The sequence below is a fragment of the Gnatocerus cornutus genome, chromosome 8 (genome assembly GCF_029298725.1).
Source record: "Gnatocerus cornutus isolate USDA-ARS CGAHR chromosome 8, icGnaCorn1.1, whole genome shotgun sequence".
Classification (NCBI taxonomy): Eukaryota; Metazoa; Arthropoda; class Insecta; order Coleoptera; family Tenebrionidae; genus Gnatocerus; species Gnatocerus cornutus.
The window spans coordinates 14034432-14056735 of NC_142240.1; the positions used below are offsets into that span (position 1 = coordinate 14034432).

Here is a 22304-nt window from a genome sequence, read left to right on the forward strand (position 1 = left end):
GATGTAGAGATAGACGGTCGATCAAGTTGGAAAAGACGGGGACGAGATTGTGGCTTGTGTGCGCTGCCTTCCATTGACCAAGTTTAAAGTTGTGGATTGATGAAGTTTGACAAAGTTAGGGCTCCAAGGCCGAATTTTCTTGACAGACTATTTATTTGCAAACATTTAAAGATGGGGGAATTAAAATTCAATTATTTATTCAATTATAAACCAGGAAGCTTGAAATTGAAGCCTGCCAAAGGGGCGAACTATCGGGAATTCCATTCACTCAATACCGGACAAAGATCTGGAAAAATCCGGGTTCCGTCCAAGTAAATCCCGATCATTTTACGAAAAATGCATGTCAACAATTTGCAGGCTGTCAGGACACGTGGACTATATTTATAGGCGTCATCAGTCACCTATCCAAATTTTCATTCACGTCAGTGTAAAACACGGTACCATTTGTTCGATTCGCAGCTCTTCGCGATTTTATTTTCAATTTACCTGAAAATATAATTAAATTCCGTACGTCTACCATATTTCAAACTGAAATAATAATGAGTTACTGTGGCCATTTATCTTCCCGATTCCGCATACATGCAGGATGTGCGATAATTGCGGACCTATAATTATTCACTGTTACGATTTTTACAATTTTGGTAGCCCCAGGAAGACGTAATGACCGAAAATATGATCGTCGATCTCAACCGAAACGTTTCGTGATTCCATATTTTCTGTGTTTTTTCGTTCCCCTTCACTTCACTAATATGACAAAATTGTCTTAATCCTGCAAAATCTCGAGCGGAACAGTTCGTTCTAATTCTCGCCTAATTGGAGACAGGAGGAATATCACACGGCAAATAGAGTGTGATATTACGATGCAACTTTCAGCATTAAAGCTATCTTCGGCCGTATTAACATTACATCACTTAGACTTTCAGCTATTTTTGTCGACATCACTCAGAGCTTCTAACGAGCTTATAATGGCAAAAATCTAATTTCAGCTCGAATAAAATTTAATTAGAATCTCGCGTCACTCATTTTCACACATGTCTCATTAACTCTGAGAAAGAACAAGGAAAATCGCTACAGAAAGAACTGCGAAACTTTTAGGGTATTGTGAAAAAATTGGGGATCCCAAGTCCCATCTATAAATTTCTGAGATGCTCCATAATTTTCGGGTCAGCAAACACATAACGATCGAGTTAGCTTTATAAATACACTCCAAACGTTTTCGATTAGATTGAGGTCAGGCCACGATGGTGGCGATAAATTTCCGGAATTGGCATTGTCACACTATCTCGAGATTGTAAATTACGGCCGTGCATCCAAACCCGCAGCGCGCTAATTTTTATTATTTAATTTAGTAACGGCAGCGTTGTCGCTACATTTAGCCGTATGAACCATGCAGCGAAAATTTTCATAGCTCTTTGATAAAAACAGTGTCCGCAAATTACAGCTCGCTCATTAAGTGAAATGAATTTAATTACGCTGACCCTTGAACCAGCCGCTCGTCCTAAAATAAAGAAATTTGTCGAGTTAGAGAGTCTAAACATGCAATTTGCTGAAACGTTACATAAATTGCGGAGGCCATTTTGCTGATTTATAATTATGGCGAAAATAGCAAGCACTCATTATCCGATAATTATTGCTGGAGCGCGTTTTTTAAAGATCAATGCTGCTCTCATAATTTTTCTCCGGCCGTTCATTATCAGTGGAATTTATAGGCGGTGTTATGTCCCGACAACTTTTTCAGAGAAATTAATTTGGGAAAAGTTACACTTTGCAAACAACAACCGACGCCGTAATATCTAAAAGTGTTGAGGAAATACCACAGTTAAGTCTTGTACAAAATTTGGGGTTTTCTCGGCGACAAAGTATTGGCGCGATTTGGGTGACGGCGCAGCCATTCAAATCAATTAATGATTAATTAACCCCAAACGGAACGTGCGAAATGCACAGATGTCAAGATAAAAATCACCGGAATGCCCTGGAGAAAGGCCACGGTAAACACGCCTAAAGTGAAATACTCTGTAACTGAGATAGACACCGTCACCTAAAGGGATTTCACGCCAAACCTCGAATACATTATTATATTTGTCAGCCGCTCAATTTGCATTAGGCTGTTCGGGGTGAGAATGCGAATTTTAAATTATGAAATATGATCGGGAGCGGATTCGAAGGCATGGAAATTACAATAAATTTTTAATACTGTGCAGATTTCAGCAACGTATGAGGACTTTTTACACTGTGGAAAAAGTTTAGAAGCTTCAAACATTTCCAGTTTATTTATAACTAGCTTGAAATGGTGGATGCGCCGGGCTAGAACTGTGAAATTCCACCTCACGTTGCTGTGAAGTTTAGGCAATTAGAGGGCTTGGTGTTAATAACAAGTTTGCGAAAATCCTAGTCTTAATCTGTTTCCTCACCGGAAAAATAATTATTTAGCAAATATCAATCTATGGAAAGTTTTCTCATTAAAATTTGCCAAGTTGAACGTGCAAATTAATTTTTGAATATTTATAAAACTTACGAGGGAGCTGGCGCGTATCTTGCGTTTTCTCTAGAGAACTTCACATTCGTCAGTGCCTCCACTGTCCATGTAATAAAGTAGATAATGTGATACATGGTCTAGCACTTAGCCGCAGTTTATCAACTACCCTTCACGGGTGTATTTCAATTAGATCGTATTTTCCTCGGAGCACTTCGTGTAATTTTTTTCGATTTGTTTCAGGAGTTTTGATGTAAATGCAATTTTTGCGAAGGATTAAGTTCTGTGTACTCTGTTAGATTTCGGGTCGTCTGGTGGGAACGGGTGAGAATTTATTTTCCCAATAAATTCTCACACAAACGGTGGTATTTAAAGGATCGTTTATAAGTTGGAATTTATTGTTCTCAGGCTTGTATACATACAAGGTAAAGAGGTGCGAGGTTTTTAATTAAATATCAATTAATATTTCGATTTCCGGATGATTCGCTTCCGTTATAGAATACCGAAATAACTCATCACACGTTTCGATGACAAGATCAGGTTACAATAACTGTCAAATGCAGCGGTGAAAGGGGAGTTCTAGAGTAGTAACATGTCATAAAATGAAGGGCATCGCACATCTATTGTCTCAGGTCTTAACAATACGTCCAGCTTTTGTCGCATGTACAATAGAATTGGAGTTTCCTGTGCTTGAGCACGCATTGGTTACGTTCAAAGAGATCGAGTGCCATCAGGGCCGCATGCGGGTTTTTAAATAATCCCGGAAATTCTAGCTCCAATTTTCGCTACACGGGCAACCTAATTCCCAGTTGATTAAGTATTGTTTTCGGGACTTTAATTTTGACGTTTTCGTTGTGCACTTGCCAAGCATGCAGTCGCAGTATCGTGCCTTATGAATTTCGGAATGGCTCAAAAATTTATACACCAGCAGCACACCCTTTAATTGCTTAAATTCGGTTAAATTTAGGCAGGAACGTGAGTCGGAATTCGGGATTCTCCCCGGCGCATCCACCATTTCTATATTTCGCAAACGCAATATTTCGACCCAGTGACTACAAAGTAAATATTTTGTCGCTGAGTCTGAAAAAGCTCAAGCTTTGACACGTTTCAACTCTACATAAAGGAATTTAGTGCATGCATCTACACACCTGTTGTTCATTTTGCACCGAAAGCTATACCTAAGCTTCGGTTTAATATAACTTCAATTTGAACGGTAAAAACGGGCAGTATCCTCTCGTATTGGTTTAATTAGAGTCGACGTTCTTGGAACAATCCGCTTTGAGTATTTGTTGTGAATCCGCAATGTAAAGAATTAAAACCGCAAGTTTGTTGTAAGTTCCAACATTGTTGCGGAATTGATTATTATTGATTGAAGCACTTCCGTGTTTACAAAGGTTCAAAGCTTATGATCCGGATTTGTGGGTAATTCCCGAAACTAGCGACAAAGCACGAAAAAAGCTTGATTATTTAAAGACGAAATTTCGATTAGTTATAAGCAGTTAATGGCGCATGCACCAATAACAAATAGGGTGGAAAAGTGATTTTATTACCTTGTCATAACGCAACCCCTACAAATCTGTGTAATGCCTTTAAGCCGTCGCGCTGGTAATAAAGTGTCACTAACAATAAACCAACGGTAATTATTTAACTCAATGTCCTCTCTTCCGTTGCCCTTATCGCCAGAAAAATGCTGCGAACGCTTAACTTTTTAACAATCCTATTAAACCAGTCAACTTGAGTTAATTATATCAGGATTAAAGTGAAAGATAAGTAAATTTTCTTCAGGGAAAAAAAATCTAAAGAGTTGAGGAACGCTAAGTGCAGGAGCCAACATACAAAGGAAAATGTGTCTGCTAAGGAAACCCAATTTAGCTACGTTAAAATACTACAACTTTAATTAGCCTCCAGGAAATCAAATTGAGGTAGCAATTTCCATAATGGATGAACATAACAGGTTATTATAATTACGAAAGTTTTGCAGACATTTTCATATTGACATTTTTGCGGCAAGGTAATTGAGTTGCAGTTGCAAAAGTTTCGGCACGACGAAATTATGCATTTCACGGAAATGGTACATAAAAGCGATTAATCAGTGTTACGATAATGGAACAATTATGTTACAAGGGCTGTGACCACCAATCCGATTATTTTGAACGAGGTTCTTCGTTTGTGGCGGCGCCGAGTTGGGATCATTTTTATTATTCGAGTTGAACTAAGCGCGTTTCTAATTCTTACACCATTTTGGTCTCTTGATTCCGTCTTAAAAGCATTTCTTGCCGTCTTTTCCGTGTCCCCTCGTCGCAATAAACTGGCGTGTTATCAATATTTTTCCTTTTGTAATGGAGTGGTATCTCCTTCTTTTCGCTCCTCTGTTCTGTTGTCAGTTTCATTACTTACTGAAAGAGTAACGAGGGTCAGAATGATAACCAAGGGAAAAATAATAAGGTGACTAGCGGCGAAATAATAACTTTTTGTCGGCTTGCCTTAAACGTTCGTAAATCCGCCCCGGATCGAAGTTTCACTATCGCAATTTCTCTAATCCGGAATTAATTAACGTTTGATCCGTGCCTCTTTCTAACAAGAAGTAACGGAAAAAAGTAAACACTAAATAAATTGATCTGTGTTGGGCTCCCGAGAGCTTCTTTGGTTAACGAACTAAATTATCAAATTCATGAGGCTGAATGAGGGAGACTGTTGTTGATCATGAAAGGACCTAACGAGCGCCCTTGTTGTTATTACCTAAATGAAAGGTACACCCATGGCCTTTGTGGACGATTTTTTTGTTTTTCCCACTCTATTGGAGCAATTCTCGTCCGTCTCCACAATCGCCGTTCGCACGTAAACATGCAGATTTCTTTAGCCAGCTTTATTGCTAATTGAATGAGAGAATGTGGGTCGCCGGTTCTGATAAACTCGAAAAATATGCAGAAATTTGTGACGGGACGAAAATATCGTTAGCACGTTACGAGTTTCGTGGGTTTTATGGCGGAAAAAAAACGATTGTTACACAAGTAATGACGACGTAAATTTCTTTTCTATTTTTTGCGGGTTTTTAACCGCTATCGGTGGCGATAAAAACCGCATTTGATTTATGGGGCGTTTGATGTGGGGGCCCCTGTCAATTTCTTTGCTAAGCTGTGATGAACATATTGAGGGTGAGATTCTCAATTACGAATTCCGAAATCACCGGTGATCGGATCCCATGAGATGCATCTAAAGTTGGACGTTGCGACGGAGGAATTGATAGCTTGTTGTCGGTTTCGACTTGCTACAACTTTATAATTGATAGGCGGCTTTAGAGCTAATACATTCCAATGATTTGCGAACGCTACGATATGGGAGAAAAGCGTCTTGAAAACCGCTGGACAAACAGGAATCTCTGGACTAATGCAAAGTAAATGAACTCGATTGGATTCCTCCTGTGGGATTGTTTGGAAGATTCCCGACTTGTATTTTCGCAAGGCTGTCACAGCGCGCTTGATTTAAACGAGCATCTTTCACGAACGTTTCATTAACTTGCAACTTAAATTAAAGTGCATTTTAATTAGTCCAGTTATCAGGTAATAACGAGAATACCGGAGTGAAGCGAGCTATCAAAGGAGAGATAGCTCCGTCTAATTAAAAGTGTAGCCAGACAAACAGTACAATTTCTTTCGATTGCAGATGTTAACCGCGTTTTCTTAACTGAACTGGAGGACGATATAGTCCGACCTATTCAGAAAAGGAAATAGAATTTGTTTTTCAGAGTGTTTACGGCGGGGACGCCGCTGATGTCTCCTCTGAAATGTTTTTGCGCACTCCGACTAAATGAACGTGAACGTCAAATAGAGTGTGTCTCCTCTGAAAGGGGAATTTTTGTGTTCTTCTTACTGATCAATTTTTAATTGCGGCTCTGTTGAATAATGTCTGAAGGGCGCTGCATTTTAGTATTGGCGGCACTAAACTGCATTTTACAAAATGTGCACGTTCTTGCTTTTTATAGCTTGAACGAGTTACGACACTAAGAAGGGAGCTTTTCCTGCCAATAGCTGTGTTATGAAAATCGCGTTTTTCGTCGTGGAAAAATTACAAAAAAACGATTATCTCGTTCGTTTGAAATATTTCGCTTGGGATTCCGTTCATGGACACCCATAAAAATGTGCACAGAGCGTTAAAAGGCGTCAGCATAAAGTTGCGGCGGGAATGCAAGGCATGCAGCATTGTTCTCAACTGGGAAGCAACTTGCAACTTACAAAAAGCTTCCCTCCCTTATTTTATGGTATATGATGCGTAACACCATTAACCTCATAATATATCACATTTCAAGACATTTTCCTATCAAAAATGCAACTTGCTTCTTCTTATTGCCGATTTTATAATCCCCAAAGCGAAATGAAGAATGCTCGTAATCATAAATTTCCACCGACGTTTTTTCCCAGTTCTACAAAAATACCTGCTGCTGGATGTAATTTACCAACAGGCCACCCCCGACAAAATCTGTCCGAATGTATAAATTTTGCAGACGCTACCATCAATTTCATGGTCTGTTAACTTGTCCAGGGCTAGGATGACAAAAAGCCCCAATACATCACGGTCTAAGGCCTAGTATTCATTGTTTCTATCTCCCTAACTGCAGCCGCAAACTTACTGCTCCGCTTCATCGTGGAATTATTGACTGCAACGTCGAATTTTTCCAGATAAAAAACACTGACAAGCAAAAAGTTATGGAGCATTAGGATGTCGTTACCATTGTTAATACTCGCTGATACGGAGAGCTGAAGAAACGACGCTCGAGGAGGATATACGTAATTAACAAAAACTGTGCTTCTGACTACCCGCCGCTAATAAAACTACACTTTTGTTGCAAATAAATTCATATTACAATGGCAAAACGTCTAGTTTGAAAGAACATAGCTTCCAGAAAAATAAATTAATGTGCAACCACAGATGCTATTTTTATTATTTGTTCACGTTCTTTAAACATTCAATTTTGCGTAAATGGAATTGCACATTTTTGTTGCAATGAAAATATTACGTCCAACAGAAATTCCAGTTATTGAGAATCGCAGAACGGTTTGAATTCCTCAATTTTGGGTGGTTCAACATATTTTTAATTTGGCCGCGGGCGTTTTAATGTTCTGAAAAAATGCCACCCAAGCAAAAACGGCGCGATAACCGCCGAAAAAGTGCGTTTTGTGACTGAAGGCTGATCGAGTAAATAAAATAAAACCACAGCTGGGATCCATAAAACGGAATGAAAATGTCATGTTTTCAATTTTAAATTCAAACACAGCGTTGCAATAGTCATATCAAAGGAGTGTAGGTACGTGAATATAATTTTATAACGTGGCAACTGAAATAGCGTCGCATGCTCCAAATTACACTGGTATTTCTATAAATTATCTACACTTGATGCTGCTTTATAACGCGATTCACGTGAATATAACTATAAAATTACCTTGCAATACGTCGCTGTCACGTTGGGTCTGAATATACGGCCAACACGTTCCGTTTACAATGTTCAGGAATACGTTTTCTATAATTAATCACGAGCTTTCTTTTTGTAGAGTTAGTTAGGATCGTTTCAAGTTTAACGGAAAATCTATTTCTTACTCGGCCAAGTGGCGAATTTACTGTAATAAAAGCGGAAACGTGCCGGCATCCAATTATTCATTGTGTACTTCCGTCAACACAATATGAAAAAAGCGGACTCTTGACATTACTAAAATATAGTCCCATACGTTATTTACGTCGTGTGGAGCAACAACTTTTCTTGATTAACGTCCGGAAACTATTTAGAACTGAACGAAAATATTTTTGAAAACATACTGCACTTGTGAATATCTCGAAATGGTTAGTTCAAATTTTGATCGGCTAAAAGCATGGAATTATATGCATGTTATAAATTGGAAAATATTGAGCTTTAACGTATTGACATTTCTGAATAAAGCTTTTACTGGGAAAGTTAAATGTGGTGTTGCGATAGATTAAAATATAAATTTTCTAATTTTAGAATCAATACAATGTGCTTTTTGTGTAATTTCTATGAGGATTGTAGAGGTTCAGGTTTATTTGTACAGCGACCAATGATTGGATTAAATTTTGTAAATCATCAAACTCAACCTCAAATTTGAAATTTTCACGTTTAGTGACCAAAGTTTCATTTTGACGACCAACCAAGAAGTTTTAATTTTAAAAGAGTAAAATTTGGAGGTTTTGTTAACTCTCGGCTTGTTTATCAACTGTTCTAAATATTAGACCAATAAACTGGATTTTTAGAAATTCTTATTTGGACGACGTATTCCAACCACTTTATATTAAATTCTGTAACTTTGCGAGTATCAATCTTAACACAACATAATTTAGAGTCTTTGCTACTTTCGATTCGTTTATCAACTGTTTTAAATTTCAAAAATTTAGATCAAGAATACTAATTTTGAGGAATTTTTATTTTGAAAAGAAGTAGAAATTTCCACCACTTTTTAAAAAAATCGGTAACCTTGTCAGTTTTTACCCTAAAACAGTAAATTTTGGAGGATTTATGACTTATTTATCAACTACATATACTAAATTTAAAAATTTTAGAGCAAGAAACTGATTTTTTAGAAATTATTATTTGGACGACACGCACCAAAAACTTCCACCTCTTATATTAAATTCGGTAACTTTGCGAGTTTTAATCTTAAAACAATAAAATTTGGAGATTTTGCTATTTTCGTCTTGTTTACCAACTGTTTTAAATTCTAAAAATTTAGATCAAGAATCTTAATTTTTAGGAATTTTCATTTTGAAATGAACTAGAAATTTTTACCAATTCTTATAAAATTCGGTAACTTTGCCAGTTTTTACCCTAAAACAGTGCATTTTAGATAATTTACTACTCTTAACTTGTTTAGCAGTCGTGCTGAATTTCAAAATTTTAGAGCAAGGAACTTAATTTTTAGAAATTTTTATTTGGACGAGCGACGAACCAAAAGCTTCCACCGCTTATATTAAATTCAGTAACTTTGCGAGTTTTAACCTCAAAACAATAAAATTTTCGCGTTGTTTAGCAATCGTTCGAAAATTCCAAAATTTTAGGGCAAGAAACCGATTTTTTAGAAATTATTATTTTGAAAGGAACTAAAAATTTCTAACACTTTCTATAAAAATGCGTAACTTTGCCAGTTTTAACCGTAATAAAACAGTGAAATTTGTAGGATTTAGTACTTTTAACTTATCGATCAACTGTACTAAATTCAGTTTTAGAGCAATAAACAACATTAAAAAAAATTGATTTTGATTAAATTATTTTGAATTTTTCATTTTATATGATTTTCATAGTTTTTGTGCGGTTAAAATGCATGGTTTTTACTAACTATACTAACAATGAAATTTTTCTAAGTCATTTAATTTTCTAAGCAGTTAATTTTCAAAAAAATACGTTGTAATATATTTACAAAATGCAAATATGCAATTTGCAAATGCAAATATGCAATTTGCAATTTTTTAAAAATTTGCTCGTTACTTGAGAATCAACTCAAGTACTCTCAAATTGTCAGTATTTTTAAGGACGATCTTCTAATTAAATTTAAAGCTCTTTTAACTTTAAACGAGCTCTGGTCGTTGTTATAATATTATTTAGGAGACAAAAGAAGCTTGTTTGTTAGGCGGATCAATAATAAATTTCAATGTATAATTTTTTGAAACTCCTGCTTTTAGATAGTTCTTTTTTGAATAAAAGCTGGACAGATTAATTGCCGTCGCTTTTGCATTTTTATGAAACTGCATTCTTATATCAGGAACTTTTAATCAAACAGGAATTTCCATAGTTCTGAAATTAAAAAACTAAGCGTATATACTACTTCAGCGATATTTAGAATCACTTAATTACACTGAAATGTTTCAATCGAATCAGCGCCATCAAAGAAAACTGATACGGTTTCCACAATGAAAACATTTTATCTTCAAACAATAGTTCGAAGTAAGTGGGTCAGATCTGAGAGCCTCATCATTTTGCATTTCTTTATATCGCTATCTTTGTGAAATTTTGTTTGATCGTCCCCTTAATTGTGGCTTTGAGCTTCAATATGACCATCTATCTAATTGCAAGATCTTGTGATCCACATAATATGAAGATACAAATCCACGCTTTTCCTCCATTCGTCGCTTTCGAATGCCACCATTAATTGGAGCGAATTACTTGTGAAAGCATGCTAGTGCTAATGTCTTCCACGTTCATTTTATTACATCTCATGTTGGGCGAATTAGTTAATTTGGGAGCTGTAAACTTAATAACCAAAGCGAGATTATCTTAAAACTTAATTTTTGTACCCTCTCTCGTGATTCAAGTTAAGAATTGTCTCGTTGGAATCGTAATTTTTGGATGCATATGTGTTCCCCTTGTGTTTCAACCAACTTTCAGCGAGCACTGCATAAAGTGCTGCGGGGTTCCATGTATCTCGAGGTAATTGTTGTTTATGGCCCATTATACGTATTACTTAGTGCCGCTTCAGCTTCCCCACGGCGACCCCCATTAAGCTGGGGCTCCTGTTAAATATTGTTAAGTTTGTTGATAAATTATTATTTGACTATTAGCGTAATTAATGATTTTACTAAATTACCTGTCTAACATTATTTTAAAAAGTTGAGCTACATAACAAATTAATCAATGACATCATTCCTATTAAAGTAAATTAAGATAAATTGTTTTAACACTTACTTAAGTGTGTAGGGGTAGCGACCCACGAGCTCTCCACCAATATTTTTACTGCTTCTCTAATTAAGTTATTGTAGCGTTCATAAATTTATGTCTTAATCAGGATGCTCAGCTTCAGACACATGTTTTATCGGATATTCAGAGATTCAATTTCTTTATTTCTGGGTCAATAGCCCCAATACATTTTTTTCACCACATAGTCATTCCAATATTTCCACAAACGTGTAAATGTCGTTCCACAGGGTTCCGTGTGCAATTGCCCCTAATGCTCATGTGCACTTTGAGCGTTTATGACCCGTTACAATATAAAATAGATTCGATCATTTTATTAGCCGGTAATTTCATGAGATCGGTTTAATAAATTGATTTCCACTCCATAACGGTTGACTGATATTTTGCTCTTTTTCCGATTGGTTCATTTATTCCATATTAATTGCTTTCAGTGTATGCCGAATTACAACCAACACTGGATATCCAGCCAAACACGGGAATCGTTTCCAAACAAATTGGAGCCAGTCTGGCGTTAACTTGTAAACCGAACGTCCAAGAGCCCGACCTCATCTCCCAATTGGAATGGAGAGATTCCAAAGGTAGAAGGATAGAAAACAGAGGGAGCAACCCGCTTTATATACAGGTAAAAATTACATGTAAGCTTTTTTTAGGCCGGAATTTTCACACGATTCAATGAGCGCGTGTTGGAAGGCTTAAATTAATTTCAGCCTGAATATTTTAATAACACACCACTGAAAGAAGCATCTAATCTTAAATTTAAATTCATTAAGCCTTGTCGTCGCCTGGTTTCACTCCTTCAGGAGGAATAACTTGCGCTGGAAGAAATTAGTGTCATCTTTATTTTTCATGTTTATGCTCTTCGTGGCTCCAATTGGAATAACTTCCACTCTTTATACTTTTTAAATTCCCAAAGATGATAATTTTATGATAATCTGTGTTGTTTTAACTACACGCTCCAGAAGTTTCAACATTTTCTCTATTAAAGACACTCCCCAGGAAGAAATTAAATAAAATCATAACAATTAAATATTTCATACCAAAGCAAACTCGCTGACTCCTTGAAGTTTCATTTAACGTTTGTCTGATTGCATACTCTTCCTAACTTCACGGAGGTTCTAGTTTCATTCAAGCAGCCAAATTAGAGGTATTTTTGTGCCATTTTCACGGTTTCTAGTTTGGAAACTATTCCATCTAGTTTTTATGACTCAGGTGAGACGCGCTTTCAAAGAGAAGTCGTTTTTTCCACGTCTATTTCTTTCAAATTGCGGGGGAATTTCGTGAGCGGCGCCTATTCCCCAAAGAAACATACTTTTCAGAGCTAAATCAATAAAAAAACTCAACTGAATGATGACTCCTTCCGGAAGTTCGCTTCGAAATAAGTGAAAAGTTTGTCAACAAAAACTACGCGTCCGATACAATAAAAAGATTAAAAACGGGAAATTAATGATTTACTACGAAAGCGACCCGGAAAGAAATTTAAAATTGGAAATCAGTCCGGAATCTATGAATTTCGTGCGGATTCATTTTTCAATTTCCTTCCTGTCAACTGGAGTGAGCCTGTTTTAATCCGAATCACATTACTAATGTAAACTTTCATTTCAGACTCTAACTAACGAACCCGGACTAGTCCTGGTCTTCCAGAAATTGACGGAAAATCATGCCGGGAATTACACTTGCACCGCTAATTACGCCAGCGAAGAATTGAAATCCACAGTCACTGTCAACACTTTCGGTGAGTTCGGCGAGGGTTTTTTGTGGTTGAAAACTTGTTCTTTTTATTCCAGTTGATATAAGTTTCGTGGACGCACCGGAATCGCAGTATCCCAGAGCGGGCAAAGATTATACTGTCAAATGTAAAGTCCAAGGCAATCCGACACCTTTCGTTGATTGGAACAAAGATGATAAGACTATCCAATCTGGGGATAGATATGTCGTGCAGAATGATGGATTGTTGATCAAAAACGTCACGGAAGCCGATGATGGCGTGTACAAATGCATGGCGGTGGTGCTGCACACCGGGCAGATCAAAATGAGGAATATAAAGGTATTTTGTCTGGCGGGCGAATTGGGGTAATAAATTGTTTTACTTACTTAATTTGGTTCGATTTAGTAAGCTATTAGTTATTCTAGAATCTCGCTTTTCGGATCTCCAATTTGGTTTGACTGGGATTTAGTCAATTTAGTCCTGACAATACAGGTCAACATTTAGGCTTAATTTAGACTTTCATGTTATTCCATTTTCCCGACGTTGTTATTGGTTAAGTAAATGCTCTAAAGCAAAGCCACTCCGAACCTTGTATAAGATAATAATAATAATAATTAATAATACATAATTATAATGAATTAAACAACCAAATGGTGTAAACTTTGGGTTGTTCTTAATATTCTTTTTTTCAAAATTGATAAACATCTTATGTCTGGCTTTCAAAATTAAAAAAAAATGGCAAATTTATCATTATTTTACTCAAAATTCGACAATATTTAATTAGAAAGGTTATAATTTCGTAAAGTAAAGTTTGAATGGGTTGAAAATTGGCACATTGAAAGAATGATCTTTTAGCTTTAAAATGAGTTTTCATCCCCTAAAATTGAACGTTTGGTTTCAAAAATACAAAATTTTTTTTTTGCAAATTGGCATTTTTTCGCTCGAAATTCGCCAATATTAATTTCGAAAGACTGTAATTTCGTAATCTATAGTTGGGATACTTTGAAAAGTGCCAAATATAGAGAGTGGTAATTTAGCTTTAAAATGAGCCTTTATCCCCTAAAACTAAACGTTTGGCTTTCAAAATACTAACAAAAATCTGCAAAATCGTCATTTTTTCACTCGAAATCCGCCAATATTAAATTCGAAAGCCTGTAATTTCATAATGTTTAGTTGGAATCATTTGAAGATTGCCACATATAGAAAGTGATATTTTAGCTTTAAAATGAGCTTTTATTCATTAAAATTGAACTTTGGGTTTAAAAATACTAACAAAAATCTGCAAAATCGTATTTTTTTCGGGCGAAATCCGCCAATATTAAATTCGAAAGGCTGTGATTTCGTAATGTATAGTTGGAATCATTCGAAAATTGACACATATAGAAAGTGATATTTTAGCTTTAAAATAAGCTTTCATTTCTTAAAATAGAACGTTGATCTTTGAAAATACAAATAAAAATCTGCAAATTCGCCATTTTTTCACTCAAAATTCGACAATATTTAATTCGAATCGGTATAATTTCGTACACTACAGCTGGATAAGTTTGAAAATTGCCACATCCAGAGAGTGATCTTTTAGCTTTAAAATGAACCTTCATCCTGTAAAATTGAATGCTTGGCTTCGAAAATACGGAAAAAAATGCAAATTGTCATTTTTTCATTCGAAATTTGCCAATATTAGATTTGAAAGACTGAAATTTCGTAATCTACAGTAGGAATACTTTGAAAATTGCCAAATATCGAGAGTGATAGTTTACCTTAAATATGAGCCTTCATTCCCAAAAAGTCAACATTTAGGTTTGAAAATACAAAAAAAAACAAGTTGAAAATTGTCTTTTTTTCACTCGAAATTCGCCAATATTAAATTCGAAAGACTGTTAATTTTGTAATATATAGTTTTGTAACTATAATTGGAATAGTTTGAACATAGTCACACCTAGAGAGTGATCTTTTATTTTTAAATTGGGCGTTAAACCCTAAAATTGAAGGTTTGGCTTTCAAACTACAAAAAAAATCTTCAAATTTTCCATTTTTTCACTTCGAAGGGTTATAATTTGGTAATCTATAGTTGGAATAAGGTGCTACATGTCACAGTCATTGTGATTTTATACAATTTTCGCTTCAATTAATTCCTTGACATTCCCATCCTAACGATATCGAAAATATGCCTCACATTTTACTCTATTATTTCAGCCTTGTTGTTCAACAAGTTTCATTTCAATTAGTGGAGCACAACACTGTTCCAGGCTGAAACATAATTGTAAATGCCTGCGTTAACCATGTCACCAAAGTTATGACGAATTTAATTTAATTAAAAAATAATCCGATAACTCCTTTGCAATGTTGATGCTCTTAAAAGCTTTCACAGTTCTCTTCTCTGACATTCGTACAATTGTACATTTTATGATTATAGGTGGAAGTTATAATTCCCCCCCAAATAACTCCAATGGAACCAATCTCAGTAATCGAAGGCGAACCAGGATGGGTGAAGTGTAACGCAACAGGAAAACCGCCTCCGTCTTACAAATGGATTAAACAAAGCTCTAGGCAAGATTTGTCAAAGACTGACCGCTTCGACGTGAAGCAAAACACAGGGAATCTCGTTATCAACAAAGCGGAATTCTACGATGACGATATCTATAAATGCATCGCCGAAAATCCAGCCGGAAGTGTGGAGAGCACCGTTAAAATCAACGTCATGGTGAAACCGAAAATATTCGAGCTTCTTAACGTTACTTCGCCCATTAATTCCGAGACGAAACTCATTTGTAAAGTCCGTGGGAGACCATTACCAAAAGTCGTTTTCCGAAAATTAAGCAACAAAGAGCCGTTCCATGTCGGCCAACAGAAAGATCATCGTATAATTCTTGAGGAGCAGTTTTTCGAACAGAAGGCCGAAGTGTTCGGCACTTTAATCATTAACAGACTGAATAGGAGCGACGACGGGTTGTATCAGTGTATTGCCGAGAATAAAGCTGGAATTGGGTACAAAAATGGACATATCGCCGTTGAATTTCCACCGACGTTTGAGAGGACGAAAGAGTTGCATCGCATCGCGTGGGGATGGCTCAATCACCCAGGAAATTTGACGTGCATTCCGGAAGCGATACCGAACGCAACCATTGTTTGGAAACACAACGGCATTATTATTAGTCCGGATCAGCAGGTCTTTAAACAGGAAGGGAACGGCCCCATTTCTCATCTGATTGTAAAACCATGGAACGATCTCAGGTTCTACGGGAAGTATGAATGTGTTGCCACTAATAAGCTTGGGACCCAATCGATTTGGCTTGAGTTAAGAGAAGCGAAAAAGCCGGAGAATATACCACAAGTCAAGTCGCAAAGCATCACGGCCACTACGATCAAATGGACTATTGAACCTCCGAGGTACTTTGATACTTTACCGATTAGAGCGTTTACGGTAAGGTATAGGAGAGAGGAGGAGGTGTCGTGGGATTTCGCAAGGAACCACACCTGGAGTTTCCGTAAGTAAAAGCGAGTTTTGATATTTTTGAATTATGGGACATGCAGGCGGAGTTGCAACTCAAATATGAGCAGAGTCGGCACGAGTTTCATAATTAAAGTAGAAAGTAACGCGCTGTTTGATTTTTGTTGTTTTCATAGAAATCAACATGGAAGTTTGGTGTGTATTCGTCTAGTCTCGCACTTTATGAACATTGTTCGAGAAACTTGAAAATTGAAATTCTGTAATGAGATTCCAGCCATTTTAGACTCATTACTAAAATAGTCTAAAAAAGTAAACTGAAAGTTGTCGTCCTGAGTCAGGAAATTTTTTATCGTAAAGTCAAATTTCTATCCAAAAAGGAATCAAACGCCTGAAAGTTCGAATTCTGCTGTTATAAAAACCCAGCGCATCCACCAATTTTCGCGCTTTTTCCTACAAGGATTCTGAAGAATATGAAAAGTTAAAACAAATAAAAGTAGTATTCAAAAGGATTTGCGTCCACCCAATTTAGGTAAAAATCATATAAAAGCTACCACTATAGGCGCGTCACTCTTTTTCTGGCAAAATTCTCGAGCGTTTTACGCGTCAATTCAGTTTCATCTTTGAAACTCAAAATAATTCAAATTTCAACAATTCGGCCTTATCTCTACTATGATTACTGTTAAACTTCGATAAAAAAAATTAACACATGGTATATCGTTTTGATTTAAAAAGCGTAAAAGCGTTTTGATTTATATCTTCAATGATTTCTGCATAAATTTTTTAACATTTTCTCAGTTTGAAATTGGAATTTTTACTTTTACGACAACTTAAAGTTTTGGTGTAATTCTAAGCGTATGTGCAAGAAGTTTAAAGGATCCATAAAAGTCTAAGGATATGGAAAGTTGTATAAAAAAAATAAGTGTAAATAGTAGTCAAAGCGAATAAAATGAAAGCGAGTAGTCAGTCCGATAAAGGAAAGGTATCAAATTTTCTTGAATTTTAATTTAAGTCAATACAGGTGTCCGGAAAGTAGCTCACCACCGTCAAACTGTATCATCGGACAATGCCATAGATCACCGGAAAAATGTTAAAAAAAAATCCATGTCTTCAATTTTTCGAGATATGATGGGTTGAAGAAGCAAAGTTTGATGCGAAAATTAACGATTTCTGTGCAATAATTTTACGTCCAAATAAATTTGTTACCTAAAAGACATTTAGCGCAAAAGCATGGTGCAAAAAAATCGGAAAAATCTTGTAAGAAATGCCTGAAAACTGTTAATAAAATTTTTGTATCAACCATCTCGATCAGTGTGGCATCGTTCACGTGAAATCATAGTTACATTACTTGTTCATGAGCCGACCTGACTAACGCCAACAATACAACAGCAACGTTACTACGGCTTTGAATACTGAAAATTTAAATTATAGGGGGGTACAGTTCTGCAATGTTGCCATTTTCCTAATTTTCTTTTGCTCCTCCTGCGAAAACAGAGAGTCTGGAATTTTTTTGGTACTCTGGGGGACCACCCAATTACCCCCTTTCAAGGTGGTGCGTCACTTTCCGGACACCCTGTATTTAAATATAAAAATCTGGAATACAAATCTTTTACGTAAAAATGTAGAATCTCTTATCGTATATTCATAAGTGTCAAATCAAAAAAAAAAAAATTAAAGAACATAAAAAATATAAAATAAAAAAAGAGAACTCGAAGTATTAAAGCTCAAAAGAACCGAAAATCAAATTTTAGAAATCGTAATAATCTTGTGAAACTCTTGCACATAACATTCGAGTAGATTCTTTGTTATTTCGCTTTTCTCTAAATTCTTAAAACTTTTCTTCTTCGATTTGTAAAAGTGTAAACAATTCAATATCAGAAAACCCTTTAAAAGAGAGAAATCAAAACATTCTGAACAATTTCCTTTTAAAAAATTGACCAGGCGCATCCACCAATACATTGATCGTAGTTTCGAAGCGACGGACGGTAAAACTATTAGGAAACATTAGAACGAGATTAGATGGATTTGATAGATTATATTTTTACATTAAAATATCACATATCAATAATAAAGATCTTTTTTGAATTTATGAATTGTTCCAAGCACTTGTTGTTGCGCTCGGGTTATTTATTCGCCGTCGAGTCGGAATTGAAATTTGTAACTGTCGATCATTTCCATTTATTTACTTTAATTAATTGTGGAAATATCAGACGTTTGAATGGAATTATCCAGTCACTCTTTCCATTTCCATAAAAACAATTTGAATGATGAATATCAATTGAATATTTTTATACCACAATTACAATGCAAATAAATATTTCAACTCTGCTCTAAATAGAGTTCACACAAAACAACACCTGTCTGTTTCATAATCACTCATTCATCATTCTTTAATTTGAAAACCTGCAGTATGATCGATTTTTTCCGGTAGATGCACCGTACATTCTGGAAAATCTCATCCCGGAACGGACTTATCACTTTCAATTTATGGCGACTAACGACGTCGGTTTTGGTCCATGGACTAATGGGCCCACGATAACGATGCCTCGAAGATCAGAGCCCGCCGAACCGAAAATCTACGTACCAAATCATAGTATACAAGATAATAGCAGTAACAGACAGGATTTGATTGCTGTTAGCCCGTACGCAGATCACTTCGAATTAAGGTGGCAGGTCCCTAACGATAACGGAGACCCGATCGATGGTTACTTAATCAGATACTGTGTGGTAAGTTGGTAGTAATGTGTTTGTTTGGCGTCCAAAACTGTGTGTTTACAGATTCAAAAGATTAATGGCGAATGGCGTGATAGTGACTGTAGCGAAGAAATTAGACAGTCCGTGCAGTACACGAGTTATGAACTGAATTCGCTCAAGCCTGACACAATTTACAAAATTGAATTGCGTGCACATAACACGATCGGTTCAAGTTCACCAGCACAAATCAGAGTGAAAACAGCCAGAGGTGAGCATCGGGAATACTATAGTTATGACACGTACAATACCGGAGCCGTTTGTTTTACCAGTAGATTGATTCCAGTTTTAGTTTTGGTCAATTTTGTTTTGAGTGCGTTGACAAAATAATGAAAATAATAGTGATCGTTTATTGATTTTGATTATTTTGTTGTGTGTGTGTTTGATCTCTTTTTTAACAATGCCCTCCCTCCAGGTGTTTTTTATGGGAGCTCGACTTCAAGTGCATCTTTCTATATCCCTCTACAGGCTTCAATGACTATAATCGTAGTGTTTTGTGCGTTTTATACGGGTCGGTGCTAAACGGGGAAGTCCTACAAACTGTCACTACAGGGGTTTATTAAATTTAATGTGTTCCCATTCGATAAATTAATATGTAAATATGGTATAATCACGCATCGTAGCTTGAAATTTCTGTTTTCATTTGTACAAATTAGAGTTTAAAGCTTCTTGGCATGTTTTGTCACACATTCCATCGCGTTGTTATCGTTGAGTTTGTATATACGAGCATGGCACAAAGTGCTTTAGTTTTTTTTAAATAATTCTTTAAGGTGCAGCTTTGAATGTCATATCCGTTTTTATTGAGCTTCCTTAGTTTCTCACTACTAACACGTAGATTTACCGTTTCTTTGCATGTAGTTCAGTGTGAATGTTGCGTGATTCGATGACCAGCATGTCGTAAGCGTTAAGATTGTTACTCAGTTGTTAACCATCCCGTACTACCTATTGTTAGGTAGTACGAAAATTTTACAACATTGTTTCAAATTCTAATTAATTATACGAATACCGAGGACTTCGCAAAGAGGTATTTGTAGTATTGTTGATATTTAAAGGTTTTATTATCTAAATTAGAGAAGACTGACTAAGCGAGATAGCTCTGTCACTACAAGACCTCTTTCGTGTATTCGTGCCAGGTTAAGTTAACTGCACGTATGCATGTGTTGTTTTGTACTTAAAAAAGTTTTTAGAATCTTCCGATCTGAAAACTTTTTCAAGGGTTATGTTGTAGTTCCCATAGGTTTGTTTGTCATCTTTTTTACATGATTGGACAATAACTTTAAGTCATCATCGAAAAATCTAAACAATCTCATTGTAATAGTTTAATTTACCCAAGAAATGTCAATTTATATCATAAATAAATCGTCTGAACCATGTTTTTGAGTTAAATTCATTAGTTGTATGTTTTTTTAAGTTGTGCTTTTGTGAAGTGATATTGAAAGTGGCTTTTAAGTGAATTCTTGCTTTTCACTGTGTTTAAACGACAAGGGACAAAACCGACTTGACGGAAATGTACGTAGCTTCTTGTTATCTTAGCCGATCCAAGCTGAAGACAGAATGAATGTAACCGCAATAAATTAATTACATTTTCATTCTGTTTTTGTCGACTTGGGTGTTTAGATCCAACCCGCTTTTTTAAATCGTTCGCTTCGCATGCTGTTGGGTTTTTTTGGGTGTAATATACTAACCACACGAAATATTCACAAATCCTCGAATTTGTGAATGTGCACACAATAAAAACGGATTATTCGTGACCCCCATTTTTATTTATTCTTAGTATTATTTCCAACTTTTCATTGTTTCAGAGTTTAATAATTTACACGCTGTTTTTTTGTTAGAACCGGCATGGGCTGTTCTTAGAATAGAATAGAGACATCGGGAACGTTGACACATCCACAAGCTGCGCTTTCTTAAAAATGTGATGAGAATGCTCGATTTGAGCTCACTCACATTTTTAACACTTTCACAAAGAAACTAACAAACTAAATTCTTTCTTAAGATAAAGTATGTGGATTTGTGGTGATTTTATTTTGTCGATAGGTCTCGATCCCACGGTTCCGTATCAGGAAGCGCCATCAGTCACCAACTTTGCTATTATTGGATTTGTGGTGGTTGCTGTCATTTTAATCCTCATTTTTGTGGATCTGATTTGCTTCTGTGTCAACAGAGCAGGGATTTTGGCCTTTCTTTGCGACAGGAAGAAAGCGAAGCAACACGAAGAGGACCCCAAACTCAGCAGGTATGTTGTTTTACTCCCGGTGGCGCAAATTCACCGAAAAAAAGCCAATTCCTCGCCAAGTAAAAAGCGAATAAAACGCATACAAAACTATTTTAATATTTTTTAATTTCGCATATTAGATTGTTATAAATATTTCACAGAAATCAGTGTGGAAAAAGAAGGTAGGAAAATCGAATCTAAAGCCGGTCGTGTCAAAAATTTATCAAAAAAAAAAATGAAAAGAGTAGAAAATTTGCAAGCAATTCTAAAGCATTAAAAAACTAAAAAGTCGTGAAGAAATCGAAAATCTAGAAAGATCCTGTCCAAGGTACAAAGATTCAAAGGGTTCAAGACAGAAACAATCTAAATAATGTAGTGGGTGAGCAAATAAGAAAATTTGAAAGAATCAAGAAAATAAATAAGTCAGAAGATGTTAAAGAAGGCAGTGATCTAAAGATTTCGGAGAATACAAAAAAACAGGAAAAGAGTTCAAGGAAAAATAGGAAATCCTAACAGTTTATAGAAGCTGAATTGTAATAAGCGTAAGAAAAATGCAGAAATTTAAAAGAATTAAATATTTATTAAAAAAATTTAATAGATTTGTAGTTTCAAGTTTCTTCAGACAATAAATAGTCAAAGTCTAGAGGTCCAGAAGGTCTAAATAATTGAAAATATGTAAAAGATTCTAAAGGAATCTCCATATGCAGAAAATTTATATTGTAAAAAATCAAACGAATAAAATTTAACTTCAAAAATGCATCGAATTCAAAGCCGAAAAATTCTCAAGATTACGAACCTGCAGAGTTATAGACAGACAAAGAGAGAGACTACAAGAAATGAGTGCGTTGAATCTAAAAGACATCCAAAAGTAGAAGTATCCAAAAATTCAAAGAATCCAGAAAATTAAAAAATATAAAAAGTCAATTTAGAGCGTTTTACGAGTCTAGAGAATTTGAAATTTAAAATCTGTGATCTGTAAAGATTTTTTTTCTTTATCTACATCTCGTGGAATCTAGAAAATGTAGT

General features: G+C 35.7%; 1 protein-coding gene across 4 annotated transcripts in view; it reads left to right on the top strand.

The window, feature by feature from the left end:
* The window catches only part of Fas2 (neural cell adhesion molecule fasciclin 2), an 80027-nt gene that overhangs the window by 53223 nt on the left and 4500 nt on the right, over positions 1-22304 (top strand). For 3 of the 4 annotated variants that reach the window (XM_088043552.1, XM_088043553.1, XM_088043554.1), the window contains exons 2-8: positions 11594-11784; positions 12765-12894; positions 12947-13206; positions 15281-16352; positions 18744-19039; positions 19091-19274; positions 21101-21299. In XM_088043552.1, coding sequence (XP_087899678.1) covers positions 11594-11784; positions 12765-12894; positions 12947-13206; positions 15281-16352; positions 18744-19039; positions 19091-19274; positions 21101-21299 — 2332 coding nt within the window. Of the gene's footprint in view, positions 1-11593; positions 11785-12764; positions 12895-12946; positions 13207-15280; positions 16353-18743; positions 19040-19090; positions 19275-19478; positions 20437-21100; positions 21300-22304 lie in introns of those variants that run through there. The other variant, XM_088043555.1, reaches the window with a different exon arrangement.